Source organism: Marmota monax, unplaced genomic scaffold, assembly GCF_021218885.2.
Source record: "Marmota monax isolate L192 unplaced genomic scaffold, Marmota_monax_Labrador192_F-V1.1 WCK01_AAM20220418_F8-fsc00139, whole genome shotgun sequence".
In the NCBI taxonomy this organism is placed as follows: Eukaryota; Metazoa; Chordata; class Mammalia; order Rodentia; family Sciuridae; genus Marmota; species Marmota monax.
This window is the reverse complement of record NW_026695226.1, coordinates 4,673,769-4,689,642: the sequence shown is the minus strand read 5'-3', so window position 1 is coordinate 4,689,642 and position 15,874 is coordinate 4,673,769. Positions and strand designations below refer to the sequence as shown.

Genomic DNA, 15,874 nt, shown 5'->3' with positions numbered 1-15,874 from the left:
GGGGAATTTGTTGCCTGTCTTCTGTCCCTATTACGACAAATGACTGACAGACATTATCAACAACTTCTTGATAGTTTCAATACAAAAGAAGAATTAAGGGTAAGTTATTTTAAATTTTTTCTTTTATGTATATTTTTAGTTTTTCATGTTCTTATCACTCTTCAGATAGCTTCTTGACAATTGCTTTACCTCTTTCCATTGAATTCTAAACTATTTTTTTTCTCTTGGCCTTGTTCACAAATCCACTTGGCTACATTGGCTCTGTAAGGTTTGTATTACTCAAGCAAAGTAATTAACCCTGATTTTTGGAGGACATAGTATTTGAAACACCTTTCTTCCAAGTTCAGTAAACTAGAAAAAAAATAACAGATCTAAGAAGACAAAGCAAATAGACTAACTCTAGTTAAGTGTACCTAAAATATCAACTTTGTAGAAAATAGGGGAGATCATCTAATCCTCCCATGCTTCCCCTCCCAATCCCACTATGAATCAGCCTCCTTATATCAGAGAAAACATTCATCATTTGTTTTTTGGGGATTCGATAACTTCACTTAGCATTATATTCTCCAACTGTATCCATTTACCTGTAAATGCCATGATTTTATTCTCTTTTATAACTGAGTAATATTCCATTGTGTATGTATACCACATTTTCTTTATCCAGCTCTAGAAAGGGCAAAGGGAGGGAAGGGAAGGGATGTGGGGGTAAAAAAGATTGTGTAATGAGATGGACATCATTATCCTCAGTACATGTATGAAGCCACAAATGGTGTAAATATACTTTGTATACAACCAGAGATGAAAAATTGTGCTCTATATGTGTAATATGAATTATAATGCATTCTGCTGTCATATATAACAAATTAGAATAATATATATATGTAAATAAATAAATAGAAAATAAGGGAGATTATATAAACACAGCGACTGATTTCATCCCTGTAGAACCATATCGAGAAGTTTTAGTTGCAACTTTCTGACTAGAGAAGCAGAGTTCTATTTGATATTGTTTATCAGCTTTAATCTAATCAAAATGCTATGCTAGTCTGACAGGCTGACATTAAAAAGAAAGTAGTGATGCCAAGTTATAAAAATCTAATGTATGCCAAAAAACATCTAGTATTGGAGGAACAATAATGCTTCCTTTATAATATCACTAAAAGCTTAGAAGTTGATTGTAGTCAGAGAAATGACCTGTCATCTGCCCTTATTTGCTTTTATTTCTCTTTCATCTCTTTAGTTTTCCAGATACCTGCATATGTAAGTTATCATACTGGGAGAATTGCTTAAATGCTGGTTGATGGAGAATTATAGGTCAATGCAATTACACTATAATGTTTGATTGATGGGAGGTCTATCACAGTGCCTTAGAGAAATATTGGTAGTTATTTGGATAGTGTATAGGGGTCACTTACTGACTTTTTTATTAGTGAATTATATTTATAAATAAGAGTGAAATTCATCATGCCATATTTGTACACACACATAACATACTTTAATCTATATCATTCCCTAGTACTTTCCCTTTCTACTTATTAACTTTTAAGTACCTGGAAGATTCTGCATGATGTCAGAAGACTCTTTCTCTTACCTTGGAGCAATTGATAGTTCATAAGCCGAGTCATGCAAAACAATTGTTTTTTGCAGATACAGTCTACACAGCATCACCTGATTGTCATATGCCATGGTGTTTTCATTTTTTCACTCAGTCTTGAGTTTAGAATTTTAAATAGATAAAAGGCCTTAGAACTTACACCACTGTGGGTACATCAAAAGGAAGGTAATCATGAAGTTAACTTTCATCAGAGACTATTTAATACAGTTGAAGAATAATTAGATTTTACGTAAGATGTCTGTGACTTCATATTTCAAAATTTCTCATAAAAAGACTACATATTTTTAAAGAGCCTGGGAATTAAAAATAGCCAAGAAGCATGGATTGAAAGATATGATTAATTTAATCAAGGTATTGAGTTTTATGCTCTAGTGTTCTCACTGATAATAAAGCAAATGGAAATAATCAGTGAAGTGTTATATGTGGGCTTTATTTCAGTCGGCCAGCATACTTTTTCAAAAGACATATATTTCCCTCTTCAAAATTAGCTGGCCTTGAGACAACAGAGTTATTTAATGATACTAAATACTTAGTCTGTATCAGACTGAGAATCCTATGCATGGCAAGCACTGAGCAGGCACTGGGGTTGTAATCTAGCACAAGATATCTTCCAGTTGGGGGAATAAGATAATTGTGGACATGGATACCCTACAGGTGATGGATAAGGCAAGGACATGGTGTTCTGGAGCATCTGGGAGTTGCTGCCAATAGACTCGAGGAAGCAGGAAAATTTCCCAAGGAATGTCTCAATTGAGAACCTAGAGATTAGTAGGCGTGTGCTATCAATTATCACCTTGGGCTAGAGATGTAGTTCAGTGGTAGAGTGTTTGCCTAGCATACACAAGGCCCTGAGTAGGATCTTCAGCACTGCAAAATAAATAAATAAATAAATAGATAGATAGATAGATAGATAGATAGATAGATAGATAGATGGATGTCACCTCAGTTCTCTGACACTTCTTATAATCTTAAATATTTTTGTTTATGATTTTATGTATTTTTCCAACCCACCCAGCTACTAGGTTATAAGAAGCTTATATCTGAAGCTTTGTCTGGTTCATTCCTCTCTTGTCAGATTCCAGAACATCCCTAACACATATAAATATTGAAGAAATATTTGTTGAAGCCAGGTATGGTGACATATGCCTGTAATCCCAGCTACTCAGGATGCTGATGCAGGAGAATCTCAAATTTTAGGTCAACCTGGCCACCTTAGTGAGAACCTGTGTCAAAATCAAAAAGTTTAAAAAGGACCAGGGATGTATCTCAGTTTTAAAGCACTTGCCTAGCACACATGTGGCCTTTCCTTCAATCCTTAGAGGGAGCGAGGGAGAGAGTGAGGAAGGGAAGGAGGGAAACTGGCTTATTGATTGTTCAATAGAATATAGAGTTTGAGAAAGAGAATTGTTAAGACATAAGTCTTTGTTAATGGATGTAGACTTTATTTTGAGAATATTTGGTACCTATTGAGGGTTTTAAAAGGGAAAGACATGACCACATTTGTCTAGTTGCAGTATCTGTCTGGAAGTGGATTAACTAAGATGAAAATAGGAGGCAGAACCCTATAAAGATGTAGTAATCTAAGCTAGTAATTTGGTGTAGTAATTTAAGCTAGAAGAGACTGTGGCCTGAAACAGAGAACCTCATGGTAGTAAATTCTGGAGACATTTAGGAAGTTGAATTGGCAGGACTTGATAACTAACTATATTTTAAAAGGTGAAAGAAATGAAGGAGCTGAAGATAACTCCAAGACTCTTTAACAATAGGCTAAATGTTGGTCCATTCATTGATTGGGGGACATAGAAGGAGTAGATGTTGAGGTTTGGGAGCAAAGGTAAATTCTGAGTTTGTCTGAGTTTGGTCACCTGGGGGACATCCAGCTGGAGGTGTTTAGTAGACAGTGTCTGAGGTTCAGGAGAGAGGTGGGCTGCAGAGGCAGATTGGGCAACTGTCAGCCTGTGAATAGTAATTGACATCATGAGACATCCAAGGAAACTAGACTCAAAAGGACTTACGTGGAATCCTAAGCATTAAAGAGAAGGGAGTGGTGACTAGTGCCTGTTCCTTAAAAGAGGTTAAGTAACATTATTGATATTATTGGGAAGGCTGATGAGCAATTTCAGTGGTGAAGGTGAAAGCCATGCTACCATGCAATTGAGGAATTAAAAAAAAAAAGAAAAAGATATAAAGGAACAGAAGCGTGTAATATTCCAAGAAGAATAAGTTAAAGGGACTCTTTATGTATAACTTTGGGTGTTAGAGCAGTATGTATAGTGGAGGAGACTTAAGCATGATTAAATATCAATGATTAGAGCCAATGGAGAGGGAGAAGCTAAACGTAAAGGAGAGAGGGCTGCCACACCTCTCACAAAGGGGAGGTACCTGACAAGGCAGCAGGAGGGGAAAGAATTAGCCCTTTACCTGAGTGGGACTAGAAAGGAGATAACTGGAGTAAATGCCAGCTTGAGGTCATTTATTTACTTTGCTAAAGGCTAATGAGTCATCAGATGTTAATCCACATATTAAAAGACACCACCTTTCAATAAGTTTTTTCTGTTCTCAATTTTCTGCAAAGCTGAATAGCCTTGGCTATTATATTCCTCAAAGCTATATTACATTGTTTTAAAGATAATAACATTAATCCATAATCCCCTATCTAAAGTTCTTAGTACCAAATGCATTTTGGAAACCAGAATTTTTGCAACTTCAGAGAGATAAGATAATGCATTTACTGTATTTTATAGTATAGCACCTCCATCAGGATCTTCAATAACAAAATGTTCACTCAAGAGGAAGAATAAATAAAGATTACAAATTGTTCAGGTCAGATTATACAGCTGAATGGATTAGAAAACCAAAAAAAATTTAAAAAAATATTTTTTAGTTGCCAATGGATTTTTACTTTGTTTCTTTATATGTGGTACTGAGTATCGAACCCAGGGACTCACACATGCCAACAAGCACTCTACTACTGAGCCACAACCCCAGTCTCCTGAAAACCAAAAAATTTTATAATCTTTTTTAAATTTTTATGTTGCAGTAGAGGAACTAAGGAATAGTAACATTTTGTATAGAATTTAATATATACCAGGCACTGTTCTAAGCAGTTGATTAATATTAACGCATTTACTTCTCAAAGGAACCCCGTGAGTGAGTCCCTAACATTGTTGATGTTGCTCTTTTTGTGGTACTGGGTACTGAACCCAGGAGCACTATACCACTGAGTTACATCCTCAGACCTTTTTACTTATTTTGAAACAGGATCTCACTAATTTGCCCAGACTGACCTTGAACTTCAATCTGCCTGCCTCAGCCTCCTGAATAGTTGGAATTGCAGGTGTGCATCACTGCGCCCCTCGCCAGTCCCCCTTACTGTATTACAGATGCCAGTTACTTGATTCAGCAAACACTTCTTGAGTATTGTTGGTTACACAAAAGTAATATTAAGGCTAATTAAGCAGTCTGCTATAAAGGTTATCTAAATCAATACAAACTAACGTGCTATGTTTAAACAACAAGAATAATGACTAACAGTTAAAGAACACCTCGCCACCCCACCCCCACAATCATAAGCCAGGCATGCTGCTAAACACTGTCTGCAAGTCTCTTGTAGTAACACATTTCGTTTCCCCTCATTGGAAGATGGATTGATGCAGTTATTCTTATTCCCAAGTTATTGAGAGAGATGGGAATTCTAGTAACTTACAACCTCTTTGCTTAGGCAGCTGAATTCAGCTCTTCCCTGAGCTTTACTGTACTTTTCTAAACGAAAATATTTGCTATCAAAATGCACAAAATTTTATTTGTCGATATTTTTGAGATTAATAAGGTATTTCTAGTCATAGAGTGGAAGTATCTGAGAAAGACCAAATGAGAGGGGGAGGGGTTTTTCTTTGGGGGGGGGGGTGGAGGCAAGCTTGTGTCTACATTTAGGTTAGAAATTAAATGAATAAAGAAACTATCAATAAGTTAAGATACGAATTAATAAAGTACTAGTTAGTGAAAAGTGTAACTGATATTTGGATTAGACACTAAAAATCCCACATAACTCTATACTGTTTCAAAAAGTGAAAATCATAATATATGTCCTGTCCTAGTTCATTTTCTGTTGCTATAATAGAATGCCTGACACTGGAGAATTTTTAGAGAAAAGACATGTGTTTACATTCACAGTTCTTAGGGCTGGAAAGTCCAAGGGCATGGTTCCGGCATTTGCTTGGCTTCTCTCAAGGGCCTCATTCTACCTCAACTCATGGTGGAAAGCAGACAGGCAAGTGAATATTTTTGCAAAGAAGAAAGAACACAAGGGATGGACTTGACTTATAACAACTTGCTCTTAGAATTCAGCCAGTCATGCATGAGCAAGAACTCAGTCATGAGAGAAAGGCATTCATCCATTCATGAGGGCCCTGCCTCTGACCCACACACCTCCCACTAGGAATTAAAGTTCCAACAAATGAACTTCTGGGGGACATACTCAAACCAGACCTTGTCCTCTTCCCTCCTGCAATGTTCCCTAATTCCCAGAGCTAGCTATAGATGATGTATATCCTCCTAGACTACGTTCTATGCTGTGTCCATACGTTTTTTAAAAGTGAGATCATTTCATTCTTCTTGTACTGTCCTTTTTTTTTTTTGGCACAACAGTATCTCATGGATAGTATATATCCCAGTACGTCATTTTTCTGAACCTCATTATTTAGATTCTACACAATTTAGCCATTTTTTTCCAGTTATAAATGTACAGAATAACTTTTTTTATTTATTTTTATGTGGTGCCAAGGATCAAACCCAGTGCCTCACACATGCTAGGCAAGTGCTCTACCACTGAGACACAACCCCAGCCCACAACTTTAATCATTCTTGTGATGAACATTTAAAATGTTTCTGATTTTTGCAACCAGAGAGGATCTTGCAGTAAATACACAGACACACACACACAAATACACACATCTCTATGGACCTGTGTCCTTATTGCTGTAGTATTAATACCTGGAAGTAGAATTATTGGGTCATAGTATATACATATTTTAAATTTTAATTGATACTTACAAATTACATATTAAGATTCTCAAATGACTATTTTTGGTTTTTATTCCTAGCATCACTGCTTTTTTTTTCTTTTTTCTTATCATTTCAAAGAAAGATTTGTCTTAGCATTTCCCAAAGATTCTCTAAATCAAAATGAACATTGAAAGTGTGTAGTTCTCTAGTGTCTACTGAGACTAAATAATGCTTTAACTTCATCCATGCTTAAAGAACCTGGAAGTCCATAGGGTTACTGATTACGTGATTTCTGGGTTTTAGCATAGGCCACTGCTTCTTCTTGGCCCTCGGATACCTGTGCGTGAGTAGTGTGAGTCACAGAGTCAGAATACAGGTGTGTGGGAGAAGACCTGAGGGCTGGCACTCTGAATTGTTTTAATTTTTTTCCTTCTGTACATTACATAATTCTAACACAAACAAAAAGCAAAGACTGGGTTAGCAATTAAGTATTTTTTTTTCCTCTTTCTGTAGTCAGTAATATCTTATTATTCACCCCCCTCATGCTGAGGACTTAAGTTTTGCCCAAATTTTTGGTATTTCATGTATATACAGCAGTTTCACTCCTCTTCTTTTGTTGATTATGACTTTTCATATAGAACCATGGGAAACTTGGTATAAGCATGAGATTATAAAAGTACAGCACTATTATAACATTCCATTGCCGTCCTAAAGCTCGCTGGCCCACTAGCTTTAAAAAAAAAAAAAAAATTGGGCTGGGGATGTGGCTCAAGCAGTAGCGTGCTTGCCTGGCATGCGTGGGGCGCTGGGTTCGATCCTCAGCACCACATAAAAATAAAATAAAGATGTTGTGTCCACCGAAAACTGAAAAATAAATATTTAAAAAATTCTCTCTCTCTCTCCCTCTCCCTCTCTCTCTTTCTCTCTCTCTCCCTCTTCTCTCTCTCTTTTAAAAAAAAAAATTGTATCTGATAAAACTTTGATCCAGCCTTAAAACTGAGCATTTCCTGTTACCTAGAGAACAAAGACCAGTCTCCTTGTCACATTGTCCCTATCTTCAGTCTACCTTCCAACCTATTATCCTCCATTTCCTTTCAAAGAACTTCTACTCCAGCCACTTAAAACTACTTATATATTCCTAACAAAGCATGTTTATAATTCCTGATTCCTCTGATTCCTTTTGTTCTTTCTATTTGAAATGCCTATTCTGCTATTACTTTGTTTATGAAATATATAACCTAAACATCTCTTCCCTGATTTCCACTCATGCTACAAAATCCAGTTCAGATTTCACTTTCATGATGAAGCTTCCAAAGACTGTGGTCCACCCCTTTCTTAACACTTAACAGCATACTGATTATTTGCCATTTATTTTGTTTTCAATGACTGTGGGTTCCTTAAGAGCAGGGATCATGTTTTTGTATCTTAAGCACAGAGTCTGGAACTTTAAATCTTTGTTGAATGAATGAGCCCTCTGAATAGATTTCTGCCTGCTTCAATAAGCCATCTTTTTCCATGTAATTATTTTGACTTATTGTCTTTATTTGAATATATTGATTACAGAGAAATAGTTCTGTCACTCTCAAAGATTAAAGACATTTTGGGAGTTTCTTTTGCATAATATACTTAATGATTCCATTTTAAGGATGTAAATTTTAATGTGATAAGGATTATTAGCACCCTTTAATTGAATTCAAACCCCATATCGAGGATATTACACATTGTAAATTTATGATGAATTTTAAAAATAACACCTAATGATGGTCTAAATCATAAGTGAAGAAACGGTGTTTCTAGAAAGATCTGTCCTATTCATTGTTCTTTATCTGTCTGCCTGCCTCGTGGTGTTTTATTTTCTAGATGTTTTAACTCATGTCTTCTCTGTGTGTTGCCTCTTTGGTTTCATGGTCGTAATTTCTGTCTTGTGCTATTGTTAATATTATAATGTCATGTATACAGTCATAAAATCTTTCTAAAACACAAAAGTTTACCCTCTACATTTTTGCATAAAACCCTTCAATGTCTCCACATTGCCCTTAGAGCAAATTCCAAACTCCTTACCGTAGAAAAGTTATGAAATTTTATTTTATCTTTCATCTCTCCCTGTTTACTTATCTTTTATTTATTTGTCCTCTCTTTATCCTGCTTTATTTATCTCTCAACCCCATTTCTTTTTTTGGAATTTAACTCAGGGGTGCTTGTCCACTGTATTTTATTTAGAGACAGGGTCTCACTGAGTTGCTAAGCACCTCCCCATTGCTGAGGCTGGCTTTGAACTCATGATCCTCCTGCCTCAGCTTCCTGAGCCACTGGGATTACAGGTGTATGCCACTGCACCCGGCTTCAACCCCATTTACTATCCCTTCTCTTGCATTCTCCTACTGCATGGAATATCTGGCCCTCTGATGTACCCTCTTTCATGGAGCATGCACACATCTGTGTGTTTATTAGATTAACATTCATCTCTTCCACCAAATGTGAGCGCCACAAAGCAAAGAAAGCATTTAGCTGCTGTGGTGTGGCATGTCACAGGCACTCCATAAATACTTGGTGTATGAATAAATAATATATCACACTTTAACCAAGTGTCCCCAGAATCTAACATGGTGCCAGGCACATAATAAAACACCCAGGATTTATAAATGAATAAATTTCAGTGATCATTTCTAAAATCATAGCAACAACTCCTGCTTTCTTTTTTATTTCAACACAGACCTTTTTGTTGTTTGGGAAGATTTTAATATAAACTGTCTTCTTTGAATCTCTTGTGTTACCAAAAAAGTAATTCTCCAAAGTTTTTCTTTTTTCCTTTTGAACCCTGATTTAAAGAATGACAATAATGTAATTAAATTGCCATGTTGTGCTATGTAAAATAAATAAGCAGGAAAAAAGAAGCTGCTCCAGATCTGCCAATTTTTAAATGGTGGCATATGAAACACATTTCTGTGTGCTGTCCAAATTGGAATATTATAGACATGGAAGTGTTCTTTTTATTAATCTATAAAAAGAATCTGTAGCTTAGTCAGATGAACAAAATAATTGTGTCTGTCTATGCAAAACCACATATTTAGTGAAATGACTGGAGCTGGAAAGTACTTAGAGGACAGAAAGGAAATAGCACTGTACTGGGGACAGGAAGAAGGAGGTGCTGTGGAATCTAGCATTCAGGTCTCAGTGCTTTAGAATTTTGGAACTTATTAATGAAATGAAATCTGTTGCTTGGGAGTTGACAAACCCTCTCTGGACTAAATTGTATGTGAGTACCACAATGGGCAGTGTTTGTGTCATCTCAGTGAGGTCAGATAAAACATTAGCCTACAGTTGAGAAATAAGAAAAATTGGATGGTACTGTATGAATAGGTAGGAATAGATAGGTGATCATACTAACCCTAAAGCCCTCACATTTTCCAAGTATGAAAGCTCAGTTATGAAAAAAGTTTACTAAGTTGCCACAGGAGTTCAGCTAGAATTCAAATCTAGATTTTTCTGATTCTCAGTTTAATGTTTTCTCGCCCCTTCTTCTTCCAATGGTTGTTTTTGGTTCCATAAATGTAAATAACACTTAAATGGGTACCTTAGAAAAGCTACTCAAGACACTGAAAAGTTTTCTTAGGAGAAATAAAGATTTATGACAATATAGAGGCATGGGTATGATGTCACACGCTGCCACAGCCTTTTATTCTGAGAGATAAATGGGAATATTAAAATGGGATGGCACGGAAACAAGTCGTCTGTTCCCACCTCCTATGTCAGAAATAGCCTTTCCTTTGTCCCCAGCCCTACGCAAGAACAACTGAGGTTGCTAGCCTGTAGGATAAATGTCTTATCTCCTTTAGCCAGCCCTTATACCCAACTTTGCTACTGACATCACAGTAGCGCATGCACACACACAAACACACACACTCACACACACACAAAACCACCACACACACATACAACCATCACAACCAAGGGTGCTGCCAGAGTCCAGTGCTGTTAAGTTGTGAAGTGAGAAGATGAAACTTCCATATTTTAGAATTATTTGAACTCCTAATTGTAGACTAGGAAAAACAAATGACTCCCTGCATTCACTCTTCTTTCATATCTGTTTAAACAAACAACAAAATAGGAAACCTTTGAAAGACAAATGCAGACTCATTTTTTGCAGTCATCATATGTATTGATGTCTGAGAAACTCAAAAAGAAGCAACTGAAAAACCATTAGAACAACTTTGAGAAATGCTTTTAGAAGGGTTGTTCATAATTATATTATGCTAATAATCTACTATCTCAAGGGAAGGCTAGAATGTGAAGTGTTTCCCCTCCAAAATATCTGGGGGGACATTAAGTATGGAACCTAGGCCTTGTGCATGCTAAGCACTCACTCACCCACTAAGATTTACCCCCAGCCCACAAAATTATCTGGCCTGCAGTGAAACATGTTTTGGAAGCACTGCTTCCAATCATTTTTGAGACATGGGCAGGATCTGTGTGGCCATTTAAAAGCAGATGACCTAGTGGGAATGTTTCCACATGGCGCATACTACATATCAACATATGTGTGTTGATGCCAAAGAAGCTAAAATAAATTCTTGTCACAATATTTATGGGCTTGATCGAAGCTGTTAGAATGTGGAGGAAAAAAAAGAAAAGCTAACACATGGTTCTCAGTTTTTAGATTCTTTCTATCTTCTGTTGATATGAGTGACAATTGTAATCTTATATCTAAGCAGCTTACATATTTAACGTAGTGTGTTGTTGGTTTGATAAATAAAAATATTCTGTTTTGAGTCACTTTTTGTTTGGTAAGCAACACCATGCTGTTGCCTTCAATTAGATTGCTAGAGGAATGTATTTTTCTAAAATGACTTAAGGTTACAAAAAAAAAAACTTTATGTTTTCTAGTTAACAAATTTAAATCAAAGCTAGCTGAGCCAGCTCCTCTTTGAGTATGGAGGGCTCCATTTCACTCCCTACACCGTGTTACTTCCCTGTTCCCCTTGGAAGTATCATGTGCTGAAGCACTTGCCCCCCCCCCCCCCTTGCAGTGTTTAAAGGAGTGATGTGTCCACGTCTCAGGACAGCTTCTTGTCAAGAGTGTTATGTGTTCTCACCACAAAAATGATACTACCTGAGGTCATTCATTTTTAATTAGCTAGATTTAACCATCTGCATCATGTACATGATGAAAATATACAATATTGTCTGTCAATTTAAAACAGAAAAATTTTAAATAAAAAGAGAAAGAAGAAATGGGGAGGGACAGTGTCAGGTGATCAGTTTCAGAGTAAGATGACAGTAATGCCACTACTCTATGGCTTGGGGTCTCTAGGAGGATAATGTTGAAATTCAGCCAGTCACTGGGCTCAACTTAGCACATGTTTTATTTTAATTTAATCTGCATAGCACACTCAAGAAAATTCACTCAGATTCTATAACCTGCACACATTCTCTTAAAACTGCATCTTGAGAACACTCTCTAAAAAAACAGGTTTTTGTATAAGAGGCTTTTTGATGAACATAACTTTAAATTTCAGTGCTTACTTAACTAAACCAGTACAGCTTACTGTTCCTTGGGTTGAAAAGTTCTGATGTTTAAGATGCTATAATAGAAGAAACAGAATATATTTGCCTGCTAATCTTCCAAGTTGTTTCTAGAACCTAGATTTTTAGAGCTTGCAAAGAGAAATGAAAAGTCATTTCTACTGTGCCCAAGCAGAAAACAGAAGACAGTGTTTGGGCAGAGCGGCAGGCCCGTGGCTTTGGGTGCTGAAAGTGGGAAAGTGATATTCCTGCTCCTGAGTATATTATGAAAGAAAGGTGCCCTTCTTCTCTGTCATTGCTTTAGAATGTCACTCATATCAACAGCAGTACTGTCTGTCTCTCTGTGTGTATTGACAGTTATGCTCAATCAGTAAAATGTTGTACTTTCTCCTTATCCAAGGATTTCCTGCTGCAGATATTTACTGTGTTCCGAATATTGATACGCCCAGAGATGTTTCCAAAGGACTGGACTGTCATGCGCTTGGTTGCTAACAAGTAAGACATTTTAGTTCATGATAATTGGGGCTCAATGTATAGAGGAAAAGGAGAGTAAATAATGGCCTTTTTATTTTATTTCCAGTTTTAATTCTCTAAATCCTAGGGTTCTTTTTTATTATTATTACAATTTGTCTTGAGTTATTATTTTGTTTTGAATGTATTAATATCATTCAAAAATCAAATAATATTACAGAGTATGCATTGAGAAATCCCATTCCCTACCTACTGGATCTTTTCTACCCCCTAGAACAGCCTGCCTGTAGCAACCATTCTTATCTGTTTCTTACAGTGTTTCCACAGTTCCTTTATACGTAGTCAAGCAGACAGCATTATTTTGCTCTGGACTTGCTCTTATACTTATAAATCGCAGGAGATAAAAAAGCCTCTCATTCTTTTATGTTTTTTTTTTCATTTCTGACTGAATAATATCCAATTGAATGGATATATCATAGTTTATTTAGCTAGGTCCCTATTGCTGGACATTTGAGTCATTTCTCATCCTTCTTAGTTCTTTTTACCCCCAACAAAATACATTAAGCATCTACTATCTGCTGATCTCCAGAAATGAGACATGATCCTTGCTTTAGACATATGAAGATTGGAATTTATTTTATTTATCCAAGCAACATGGACATTAAGGAACTGAAAATAGTGCTCTGAGGAAAGTTCAGAACTAGTTACAGACATTTGGGAAATTATTAGTGTAAAGTTAATATCTGAGTCCCTAAGAGTTGATAAAATTACCTGATACGAGGCATATCCAGCAAAAAAATAAAATGATCTGAAGGAACAGGAGCTAGAACAGGAGATTAGGGTACATCGGGAAAATGTTAGGCACCGTTTCCATAGAACACAATGTCATGAGTTCATATGCTATCTCAGCTTCCTGTCTTCCTAGTCTCAGGAGAAAGAATGAACATAAGTTCTTTAGGAAACTAACCTGGTCTTCACTTCCAATCTCATTATTTACTCTATTTCATTAACATTCCTACTTTCCAAGCCCAAGCTTGCCTGCTTCTCCTTTTCCCTCTTCTCCAAATGCCAACTCCCTCATCCTCAGGATGAAGGTTGGATTCTCAACACACCTATCCATAGGCCAAGGTTACCATATGTCTTCCCCAGATGCCCAGGTACAGTGGTGCTGAGAGCCCCAGAACACAGGATTCAGTTTTGATTAGATATGCTTCATATGGCTTCTGCTGCAGTACACATTTATAGACTTGGAGGTGTTAACATGATGTGTTAAAAACTTTGTGAAGTAACAAATAGTATAATATGGCATATTATATTTTACATAAGTAAAGCAGCTTTTCCATTTTGAAGACTAATTGAGAGTAATGAAACAGCTCTCCTCAGAATTTAGCATATATTTTAGTTTTGATATCTGTGAGTAGAATCAATATCAATTCCTCTGAATGTCTAGATGCTACAGATTGAAGTTGGAGCTTTTGCTCATATTTCTGGACTTGCTAATAAAGATCAAACATGCTGGTACTTGTAGAGGACTATGAAGTGATCCAGGGAACCAGATGGGAAGTGATTCAGGTGGCCCGGTGTCACCATCACATAAAATCAGCATTTGGTCGTTCTGCCCCATGTGCCAAAGAACTTTTTGGTTTAAATTCGAATTTCCAGTAGCAGAAATTCAAAGTGAAAGTACATTTAACATTTTCTTCCTTAGGTACACAGGCTTTGCTTGAGCTTGCTGAAAATCAGGACAAGAATATGACTTTTTGATATTAAATACTGTCTCTGTCTGCCCCACCTAAAAATCCCTACTCGGTTTATAAAGATGTGCATGGTCATGTATATTACTCATCTACAGTGTTAACCACATAGGAACATGATTTTTTTTTAAGAGGTGAGCTCTGTGTTGTCATATATTTAAACAAGAACTTTCCCCATAACAAACCCCAAAAGTCTTCTGCCTTTGCTCAAAAAAAAAAAAAAAAAGACAAAAAGCCTTTGCTCAGTGCAACAGTACCATTATGTTGCCATTAAGTGAATGCTGAGGGCAGATTGCTGGACTCCATGAATTTTAGGCACCTGCCAAGGTAGAACAAACCATGTACTCTTCTACCAGACTCTGCTGTCCTCATTTAACTGTACAAACCATTCCCCATTCAAATTATAAAACTATGTAAGACTTAGCCTTGCTCTGTAAATGCAATATAGTGCAGAAATAAGCCCTCAATTATATGTCTTTTTTGTGAAAACTATTAACCTATACATAATATTGATAGAAAATACATATTTCTGAAATATGCTAAAATATTTTAAATATGTTAAAGAGCATATGCTGGAAAGGAAACAAATTCCTCTTTGCTAAACTGAGTAGAAGCAAGTTGCAGGAACTAGATCTACATCTCTGAAGCTGACTACCTTTTTTCCCACAGTATTAACTTTCTTAGACAAACATTTGATCAGGGCTTCTGAAAGAGACATTCAAATGCAAACTTCCGATTTTATTAACCCATTTGCTTAGAATGTGGCCAACTGATAGCAGCTAGCTGGGAAGTCAGTCGGTTACCCTTTCCTTAAACTCATCTGAATGACTCATCCCTCAGGTGTTGGCCCCTTTTCCCTATGTTTTCAAGTAAATGCCTTTAATTTTCATCAAATTTTCATCAAGATTTGTCTCAAATCTTATAGGTTTCCTGCTTTATGTGAAGTCCTGTGACCAAACACCTGGCGATTTCTATGGTTTTTGTTTATTTCCACCTAGATATCTAAAATTGTATAGCACAGGAAGTGTGTCCAGTCTAAATTCCATAAGGTCAAGACATTTCCTCTTTCTTGCATGCTGCAAAGCTACTTTGTGCCCACTGTTAAATTCTTAGTAGATGTTTCTGATGAGGATAACCACTCAATCTGAAAAAGAAGGAACATAAGGAACATGAATACCAAAAATACAGGACACTTTGAGAGCTGTGTCTCTCCACCCCCTTCCTGTCCACATTGTGAAATGAAGTACAAAAATAAAGTCACAGCTTCATGCATATTTTCAAGGAGATAAATCTTACAACACACTTGCCTGCTAAGGACAGTAAAATCTTTCTCACCCTTCGCATCCAATTTCAGATTCTCGCTTTGTTTATCTTATATGCATGTTGGCCTCAAACATGTCTTACATGAACCAATTTGGGTTTCCAATAGGTGTATATAGCAAATAAATAATTTGTTAAATCATGGATTCTTAGCGGAGGTCATCCATTCATTCACTGACCCATCTAT

At 36.5% G+C, this 15,874-nt stretch overlaps 1 protein-coding gene across 4 annotated transcripts in view; it reads left to right on the top strand.

Moving 5' to 3' along the window:
* Dock4 (dedicator of cytokinesis 4) overlaps positions 1 to 15,874 on the top strand; it is a 457,617-nt gene that overhangs the window by 360,590 nt on the left and 81,153 nt on the right. For all 4 annotated transcript variants that reach the window (XM_058576081.1, XM_058576082.1, XM_058576080.1 and 1 more), the window contains exons 26-27: positions 1 to 99; positions 12,543 to 12,637. In XM_058576081.1, coding sequence (XP_058432064.1) covers positions 1 to 99; positions 12,543 to 12,637 — 194 coding nt within the window. The remainder of the gene's footprint in view (positions 100 to 12,542; positions 12,638 to 15,874) is intronic.